Source organism: Chiloscyllium plagiosum, chromosome 12 (genome assembly GCF_004010195.1).
Source record: "Chiloscyllium plagiosum isolate BGI_BamShark_2017 chromosome 12, ASM401019v2, whole genome shotgun sequence".
In the NCBI taxonomy this organism is placed as follows: Eukaryota; Metazoa; Chordata; class Chondrichthyes; order Orectolobiformes; family Hemiscylliidae; genus Chiloscyllium; species Chiloscyllium plagiosum.
The window spans coordinates 2,122,183-2,132,486 of NC_057721.1; the positions used below are offsets into that span (position 1 = coordinate 2,122,183).

General features: G+C 47.6%; 1 protein-coding gene across 1 annotated transcript in view; it reads right to left on the bottom strand.

Moving 5' to 3' along the window:
* The window catches only part of LOC122555472 (pleckstrin homology-like domain family B member 2), a 213,905-nt gene that overhangs the window by 168,012 nt on the left and 35,589 nt on the right, over positions 1–10,304 (bottom strand). Inside the window, exon 5 of the mRNA XM_043701499.1 lies at positions 937–1,059. Coding sequence (XP_043557434.1) covers positions 937–1,059 — 123 coding nt within the window. The remainder of the gene's footprint in view (positions 1–936; positions 1,060–10,304) is intronic.

The following is a 10,304-nucleotide window of genomic DNA, read 5'->3' on the forward strand; positions in this document are numbered from 1 at the left end:
GTGGGTTGGTTAGGTGAGGGAAAGGACAGTGTGGGATGGAAGTGCAATGGAGGTGATGGGGTGGTAGTAGTTGGGGCTGTGAGAGAAGCAGTATGAGTACATGGGTTGGTACAGGGAGGGGGTGTCTGGGTGCAATGGACTCCACCACCCCCAGAGAGGAGCACGGGAGCTTTAGGTGGGTAGGCAAGGGGTCAGGTTTGTTTTCAGAACAATGACTGAGGGGTGGGGAGGCAGATGCAAAGCCTCAACATTTAAAATTGCACATTGTAAAAGCTACACACAAAATTAAGAATGAAAATGTACCTCATCAGCTCAATGCAGACAATTAAGGGATAATGGGTCCCTTCCATTTTAAAAAAAACTGACCATGCACCGTATAACAATTTTCCCACTCTGACCCCATTTGAAGGTTCAAGAATTCTCACGTGGCCCCAGAGTTTGTGAGCAAGACTGGAATGGCAGCCACTGAGCCACCGTGCTGTGCCCCTTGCCACTGCACTGAAGCTTAGGTCAAAAAGCCAACAGCAAAAAGGTTTAGGAAACTATCCAGGAGCTATGAGGGGGGAGTGTTGATATCTAGGACTAGCTAACGACAGCAGGAATGGCTCTCAGTTTCTCAAAGATAAACAGGAAAACACAAGTATCTCAGTGAGCGAAACCCCTTCGCTGAGAATTTTTCTTTAGAAACGCTGAGCTGGTGAAGAATGCTGCAGGTGTGGGTTGTATTGGTGGAATGGGGAACTGGACTCTGGAATCTACTGCAAAGAGGCAGATTAAAATCATTTCAAAATCAGACAGACAACTGGAACAGTGCATCTTCAAACAAGAAAAGCATTCCCTTGCGCTTTGATGGACAATGCAGCCCACCACTGCCCCCTATGGGATTCGGCAGAGATAACCATGACCAGAGCCGAGTATCCCTGAGCTGCCTCTTACCTGGCATGAAGCTGGGTGAGGAGATTAAGATCTCGTTGTCGGGCTTCATGTTTTTGATCCGTCTGGCTTCGATGGGATGGTTGAACCGGAAGTAGTTTGACTGACCCAAGCACAGAATGCAACCTGGAGTAAATGAAGCCAGAAAATGGGTTATCAATCATTCTGTTAGGGAGCTCCTTCTTCTTCGGCACTTCCAGTTTGGTGACTCATCCTGGATAAGCATGTGACGATCAACAATTTGCTCTGAGCCTGCATGGGTCAGAGTGCAGAGCACGAAGCCAGCGAGTAGCCATGACAGTTTGAAAACAAATTATTTGAAGTTGTATGGTAAGTACAGAGTTTGGATTGTTCTAATTTTTTCAAACTTCCTTTTGTAATAAAGTGTCCATGTTGTTGTTAAAGCAAAATCTGCAACATTTGTGAACGTATGGTTCAGTGAGAGACCTCTTTGACAAAACAAAAATCAGATCAAAATATGATCTATCAAGTCAGGTTCCTGTCTGGGATCTGACTTATCCAGTCGGACTATCAGCTGGGATCATTACAATACCTCCCAGTCAAAACCCTAAATCTGTTTCTCCCCCCCCCAGACCTTGTATCATCAGTTAACGAGAACAGCCTTTCTTTATCTATTTTATCAGTACAGGTCACGATCCCCTCGATCTCAATCAAATCTCTCCTCATATCCCCTGCTCTAAAGGGAACAACCCCATCTTCTCTAAATTGAACCTTATCATTAAAAATCACTCATTTGTAGAACTCATTCTGGTACATTCATCTCCACCTCCATCACCATCCCTGTTCCCTCACTCCCAATTCACCACCACCGTCTCAAAGACAACTGGGGATGGGCAGTAAATGCTGGTCAGCCAACGACACCCACATCACATGAATGAATGATTAAAAAGCTCAGTCAATAGGGCTGTGGCCAAGCCACTCCAGGTGGTGGAGTCCATCCCGCCCCCTTGACATACTCAGTGCTTCCTTCAAGTGGTGTTCAAAATTGAGGGGTCCACAGCCAGAAATCATTGCAGGCTATCAAATCATTGCCAAGACTCATGGAACTCTGACTTTTATGTCAGGGGGGCACTACAAAGCAATGGACCAGATGTTGCGTTACTTCTTGCCAAATCTCTAATTGGATCACACTGGGGACCCTGCATTGGGTGCCATGCAGTATCCTGGGGGTTGGCCATACAAAATACGGTACAATGCCGCAGGAATAATCAAAATGATATCACGGCCAACAGGGTTACGTTCTTGGAACAGGCCGTGCTCACACAGTTCAGGGGCAAACCGATTGAGAGGTTCGAAGGTGGCTGGAGGAGTGGTTGGGCGAGATGGAGATGGACTGTTTCAGAACACGAGGGCAGAAGCTTTACATTTGAGCCAGGCCGTTTGCGTTGATGTCAGGAAGCACAGCTTCACTCCTGGATAGCAGAGAGCAGACACGCTCTGCCCTGAGTTACAGATACTAATACTTTCAAGACGGGAGATTTTTGGGAGGTATGGACTCAAAGCAATATGGAGGGTAAATGAGCAAAAACTAAAGAACAGTACAACGCAGGAACGGCCCCTATGGCCCACCAAGCCTACATCATCACCTTTCTGAAGTCAAAACTTTTTACCTCTACCTGGTCCAAATTCCTCTATTCTCAACTTATTCATGTATCTGTCAAGATAGCTTTTAAATGTTGCTATTGTATCTGCTTCTACCACTTCCTCTGGTAGCATATTCCAGGCATTTATTAGTCTATTTAAAAACTTCTCTTTCATCTCCTTTAAACTTTCCCCTTTTACCTTAAACCTATGTCCCTGAATAATTGACATTTCTACCCTTGGGTTAAAAAAATTCCAACTATCCATTCAATCCACCTCTCTGATTATTTTCTCGTTTTGAAGTTGAGATATGATCTATAGAACGGTAGAACAGACTCAGTGGGCTGAATGGCCTTTTTCTTTGTAACACTTGAGGGATTGAATATCCTCCTCTAAAGCCTAGAGTGTGGTGCTGGAAAAGCACAGCAGGTCAGGCAGCATCCGAGGAGCAGGAGAATCGATGTTTCGGGCAAAAGCCCTTCATCAAGAACGAATGATTCACTCCTGATGAAGGGTTTTTGCCCGAAACATTGATTTTCCTGCTCCTCGGGTGCTGCCTGACCAGCTGTGCTTTTCCAGCACCACACTCCCAACTTAATCTTCAGCATCTGTAGTCCTCACTTTCACCTCCTCTAGAGCCTATCTAATGGGCTCAAAGCAGGGAATGGCCTCCTGCTCTCCCGATTTAACAGGTTCAAGGCCTGAATGGCCTCCTCCTGTTCCTAAATAACCCGAGTGTCCTATTCCCATCCGACGTTATGGGCGCTGGGAGCTGAATATACTCCTCCTTTTTCCTATCTAATAGGTCTAAAAGGACTGCTGCAGTGTAACTGACCCAAAAGGATGAAGGGCTTCCTCCTGTCCCTATGTAACAGGCTCCAAGAAATGAATGGCCTCCTCTTGTCTCCAAGTAACAGGCTTTGAGGGGTTGAATGGCCTCCTCTTGTGCAACATTTTCTAAAGTGCAGCTAGACTTTGATGAGAGCTAAATTGGGAGTACGTTCCTGTTGCCAGGAATCCCCCCCCCACTCCCCCGTCTCGACTGTAAGTCTAACACCCAGCCCCAGGGCCAAGTAACAGAACGTACATCAGGTTCACAAAGGTCTCTCGTTTTCTCACCCATAAACTACCCAATTCCTGTCAAAGTATCAGCCCCCTAGTAATGACAGGCCACAGGTAACGGTGCTCATGGCAGTGGACAGGCAGGTTCGCCTTCGGTGTTAACATTTCTGGGAACAGAGTCAGACCCGGAATTCCGACTGGGTCCAGCAGGCAAAGAGCAGCAGATTGCCAAGTGTGACAGCCTACAGCTTGGGGGATGCTGCCTTTGTACCCTTCCCCCGCCCGACATCCTCCTGCCAAACACACAGTCTCATGGTACGCGATCATGTTTACCTTCTTTATCCAATTAAGTCCCAGGCAGCGCAGGGTCCTGTCAGACAGATCTTCTAAAATACTGGGAGGTGGGGGGGAAAAGAGGCAGTTCCTGCTCTGTCGAAGCTCAGCCGCAGAATCTGTGAGCTTGTTGAAGCTTGAGACATCTGGAAAGCATTCCGCCTTCTCACAACGTGCCAGATGTTCACTCGCGGCTTTTGTTCACCAACATTCCTTTTTAAACGCCGGGGCTTCTTTTCTTTGGGGTTTTGCAATACCAAATCCCACAGTCTTTACCAAGCCACTGCACCGAGGCAGCCAGATTCCTAGGTCATTCCCTTACCCACACACTTTCCCAAGCAATAGTTAGGAATCGTGGAATCCTATTCATCGCCATATTTGGTCAGAAACAAAGGAAAACATTCCAAATGCAGCCCTGGATTGATTCCCTCCTGTAACTCTCCACTCATAATGCTGACTATGCCTCAGAAACACCAGTGCAGAGTTTGCTACCAGAATGACTGTGAGCCCAATGGCTATTGCTAATATCCACATACAACCCGTGTGGGCGGCACGGTGGCACAGTGGTTAGCACTGCTGCCTCACAGCGCCAGAGACCCGGGTTCAATTCCCGACTCAGGCGACTGACTGTGTAGAGTTTGCACGTTCTCCCCGTGTCTGCGTGGGTTTCCTCCGGGTGCTCCGGTTTCCTCCCACAGTCCAAAGATGTGCAGGTTAGGTGAATTGGCCATGCTAAATTGCCCGTAGTGTTAGGTATAGGGGTAAATGTAGGGGTATGGGTGGGTTGCGCTTCGGCGGGTCGGTGTGGACTTGTTGGGCCGAAGGGCCTGTTTCCATACTGTAATGTAATCTAATCTAAAAAAAAAACCCAGGCAGGGGGTTGTGATGGGCACTGTGATAAGTTGCCCCAAGTTGCTGGGCAATTAGTGTTTCTCTGCCATTTTCTCGGTGGAAGTGGCCACTCACCCCCAAACTCACAGTCTACAACGTTCCTTCTGAGCCGCGTACACGGACAGCCGCTCCAGTGTTCTGCCCAACAAAGTGTCTGCACTCAAGGGCCCTGGATGCCTCCACAGCCACTGAGAAAATTTGAGGGAACGCTGCCTGCCGGTTCAAGAAACTGCTGCATCTACACAAGGATTATCCATTAATCATCCAAATTAGGAACAGGAACTGACTCTCTGCTCCTTGACGCTGCTCCACCGGTCAGGGCTGTTCTGATTACTCTACATTCTTATCTACCCCACCTCTTGTGTTATGCCTCATAATCAGTATACCTTTAAGAGACACCCTCATGACATCACCTGTGCCCGAAACGTCGAATCTCCTGTTCCCTGGATGCTGCCTGACCTGCTGTGCTGATTACTCTACATTCTTACCTACCCCACCTCTTGTGTTATGCCTCATAATCAGTATACCTTTAAGAGACACCCTCATGACATCATCACTGCATCATATCATGTGACTTTAGGGTCTGAAGGTCCCTGTTTCCATCTTACCTCAGGATGACTTGAAGCACGACATGCTACTCTGTGTAACTTAACAGCTTAATGTTAGCCCAGACTCTGATGTGCCTGTGAATGTGATATTAGTGAGGTGCAATAAACTTCTGTTGGATCTTTCAATACCATATTATGTTCCTTATGTTGTGGGGGCTAACATAAGTATCATGCATCAACTCGGAGAAAGTGAGATACTGGAGATCAGAGTCGAGAATGTGGTGCTGGAAAAGCACAGCAGGTCAGGCAGCATCCAAGGAGCAGGAGAATCAACATTTCAGGCATAAGCCCTGAATGAGTCATGCCTGAAGGGCTCATGCCCGAAACGTTGATTCTCCTGCTCCTCGGATGCTGCCTGACCTGCTGCGCTTTTCCTGTATCATGTATCAAGTAAAGATAATCTGTTGGGAGCAAAGCCCAAATCACCCTTGATAACCTTTCTGATGTGTTCAAGAATCTTAATTCTTCTGCTTTAAATATACACTGAGACTCTGCTCCAACTGCCTTCTGAGAACCAGAGATCCAAAGACTGGTGCGCCTTTCAGAGAAATAAAATGCTGCTCAGCTCTAACCTCTTCATCACAAAGTTAAAGCTGGTACTCAATTACTCCCCACTATTAACATTCTGGGAGCTACCACTGACCAGAAGCTCAACTAGACTTGCCAATATAAACACAGTGGCTACAAGAGCAGGTCATAGGCCAGGAATACTGCAGAATGTAATTCTGTCTCCCCATAGCTGCCCATCAGCTACAAGGCACAAGGAAAGAGTGTGAGGGATTACTCTCCACTTAGCTACGTGAGTGCAGTTTCAACAACACTCAACATCGTGCAGGACAAAGCAACCCACTAGGTCGTCACCACATCCTCAAGTATCCTCAGCCTCCACCAATAGCACTATAGCAGCAGGGTGTACTATCTACAAAATGCATGGATTGCAGTGGTTCAGGAAGGCACCTCATGACCACTATCTGAAGGCCAACTAGGGCCAGGCCTTGGGACCCTCCGACCAAACGGCATCAATGTGGATTTCACCAGTTTCCTCACTTCCCCTCCCCCCTCCTTATCCCAGTTCCAACCTTCCAACTGGCCACCGCCCTCTTGACATTGAATGTGAAGGGGAGGCAGATCGATTTTCTCTTGTTGTAGATGATCAATGCCTGACATTAGTGCAAATGTTACTTGCCACTTGTCAGCCCAAGTCTGAATGTAGAGATTAGATTCCCCACAGTATGGAAACAGGTCCTTTGGCCCAACAAGTCCACACAGACCCTCCGAACAGTAACCCACACAAACCCATTCCCCTACCCTATATTTACCCTTGAAGAATACACCTAACACTATGGGCAATTCACCTAACCTGCAGATCTTTGGACTATGGGAGGAAATCCACACAGACACGGGGAGAATGTGCAAACTCAACACAGACAGTCGCCCAAGGCTGGAATCAAACCTGGGTCGCTGGCGCTGTGAGGCAGCTGTGCTAACCACTGAGCCTTTAAGACAGACAGCCTTTAAGTAATGGAGTGTAATGGGCATTGGTGCTGGGGCTTGAGCTATTTGCAATCTATATTTTGGACTCTGATGAAGGTACTTTGTGCATTACACCCAATTTGGCTGATGATACAAAGGAGGGGGGTAATGCAAACTGCAAGAAGGGCACGAAGATGCTTGCACACAAATCACAAAACTAACATGCAGTTACAGCAAGCAATGCAGACGGAAAATGCCACGTTGATTTGTATTGTAATGGGATTGGAGTGGAGCAATAAAGAATCCTTTTCACAAATGTACAGGGTTGGGGTGAGACCACACATGGAATACTGAATGCAGATGTTGTCCCCACTTCTCAGGAATGATATACATACCCTTGAAGGGATGGAATGAAAATCCACCAGACTGATTCGTGGACTGGCATGGCTGTTTTACAAGGAGAAATGGGAGTAGAATGGACTTATACTCTCGAGTTTCGAAGAATGAGGTATGGTCGTACATAAGAGTCTCAGCCACTGTATTCAGGGGGGATGCCAAGAGGCTGTTCCCTCGGCTGGGGCATCTAGAACTAAGAGGAGTGAGCACATAAGCAGCAATGATGAATGATTTGAAAACAAAATTAGAAGGGCGCTTGAAAAGCTAACTTTGCAGGTCAGTGTGACTGACTGAATTGTTCCATGGAGAGCAAACATAAACTCAATGGGTCAAATGGGTTGCTTTATGCAGTCAATCATTCTGACTGAGTAAACTGGTTTTGCATTTGAGAATGTGCAGTCCTTGGAGTGGGAGGGGAAGGTGAGAAAGGATCTTGATACACCATACTAACTCAAACCCAGAGTTAAACTGAAAGTGGCCCTTATCTTAGTTCGAGTCCACACAAGAACAATAAAAATGACCTTCGATTGAGTCAGTGTGAAGTTAAAGATTCAATAAATACCGTTGAAAGGTGGGAAGAGAAGTTCTCATTGTCTGCCCTCCCCCCAGTGCGCTGATCAATATTTATCCCTCAAAACATTCCAGAGGGTGAAAGAAAATTCAGTGCAGTGCGCAATGCCAGAAACAGGTTTTAGCCCGGCCGTTAGTTTGCCTGTTTGAGGTGCTGACCACTTTGTTAGCTACTTTTGGGAAAGGCAAGCCCACATGGCAAACTCCTGGTGAACCTGCAAACAATAGTGTAAGTGTCTACACATCAAAATGTGCAGCAACCCAACAGTTAACTCGCAGACCTCTGGGCCATTGATCACTTAGCGTATTGCTGCTTGTGAGACTGTGCACAAACTGGTTGCCATGTCTCCCACGTTACACTGACCACATTTCTGAAGTGCCTCACTGGCTGTGAAGTATTTTGGAAAGCAAGTCCTTTCTTCTTCCAACAACATGGCCAAGGTCTCCATTTGTAAAGACACAAGAATCCAGTTCTAGTCTCCTCACATTTATTGGGGGGAACAACAGAGTCTCAGAAAGATCACCAAGTTGGGTCAGCATTTGGGGCAGCACAGTGGTTAGCCCTGCTGCCTCACAGCGCCAGGGACCCGGGTTTGATTCCAGCCTTGGGCAACTGTCTATGTGGAGTTTACATATTCTCCCAGTGTCTGCACGTTTCCGGGTGCTCCTATTTCCTCCTACAATCCAAAGATGTGCAGGCCAGGTGAATTGGCCACACTAAACTACTCATAGTGTTAGGTACTTTAGTCAGGGGTAAATGTAGGGGAATGGGTCTGGGTGGGTTACTCTTCGGAGGGTCGGTGTGGAAGTGTTGGGCCAAAGGGCCTGTTTCCATAGTGTAGGGAATCTAATCTAAGATGTCTTAGATAGAGTCAGAGTGGGACAGCATAACTTAAAGAAGTATACTTACCAGGTTCAGGGGTGATCTGATTGAGGTTTAGAATATGAAGATAACATTAGATTGTGTTTGTGTACCTAGGCTGCTCTGACTAAACAGTTTCGGAATGATCTGGGCTGACAATCTCAATCACTGAGGAAATGGAAGCACCTCAAAGATTTTAACCTAAGAAAAACGAGTTTCTCAACCAGGTTGCCTACCATCTCCTGCGTTACTTTTTGAGTGGGAGCAGCGTCGAAGTAAAAGCGAACCCGGGAGACTACAGCTAAGGTAAAACAGTTTGTTTCAAAATTACTTACCTGTAGCGGGCAGCGGTGTTTTTTTTTCTCTCTTCACAAAAAGAGCGGGAGCAGCAGAGGAAGTGATGGCAAACAGAGGGGCAGCCGGGAAGGAGAACTGTGAGTATAAATACTTACCCTTTAATCACCAACGGTCATTTGAGTGGGAGCAGCGGAAGTGAGGTTGGAGTGCATAGCTGGGCGGGAAGGTAAGTGATTAGTATTTGAGTGGGTGCGTTCTAGACGCCAGGTCCTACTCCCGTAGGGCCTCCTCTAACCTAACTTCAAAGTCCACAGGTAAGTGACTCAGTGTTATTGACTCAGTGTTCTTGTTTTGGAGACGAAGTGTAGAGTAATGGCAGCACAGGCAGTGGAATGTTCCTCCTGCCGGATGTTTGAGGTAGGGGTGACCACCGATACTCCTGCCGACTTCGTCTGCAGGAAATGCAGTCAGATCCTGATCCTCACCGAACGAGTTAGGGAACTGGAACTGGAGTTGGATGAACTGAGGATTATTCGAGAGGCTGAGAGGGTGATTGATAGAAGCTACAGGGACATAGTTACGCCGGAGAACAGAGGTAGCTGGGTAACAGTTAGAGGTGGGAAGGGGAAGAAGCAGGCAGTGCAGGGTTCCCCTGTGGTCGTCCCCCTAAAAAATAAATATACAGCTTTGGAAACTGTTGGGGGGGACAGCGTTGCAGGTGTAAGCTGCAGTGAAGGGGTCTGTGCCCCTGAGACCCAGAAGGGAAAGGGGGAGAGGAGGAGAGCGCTAGTTATAGGGGACTCTCTAGTTAGAGGGACGGACAGGCGGCTCTGTGGACATGGGCGAGACTCACGGATGGTTTCTTGCCTCCTGGGTGCTAGGATCCGAGACGTCTCAGACCGTGTCTTCAGAATCCTTAAGGAGGAGGGTGTGCAGCCAGAAGTCGTGGTACACATTGGCACCAACGACATAGGTAGGAAGAGGGATGGGGAGGTCATTCAAGAGCTCAAGGAGTTAGGCAGGAAGCTAAAAGCTAGGACGGACAGAGTCGTCATCTCTGGGTTGTTGCCGGTGCCACGTGACAGAGAGGCAAAGAACAGGGAGCGAGTGCAGTTGAACACGTGGCTGCAAGGATGGTGTAGGAGGGAGGGCTTCAGGTATTTGGACAATTGGACTGCATTCTGGGGAAGGTGGGACCTGTACAAACAGGACGGGTTGCACCTGAACCAGAAGGGCACCAATATCCTGGAGGGTAGGTTTGCTAGCACTCTTCGGGG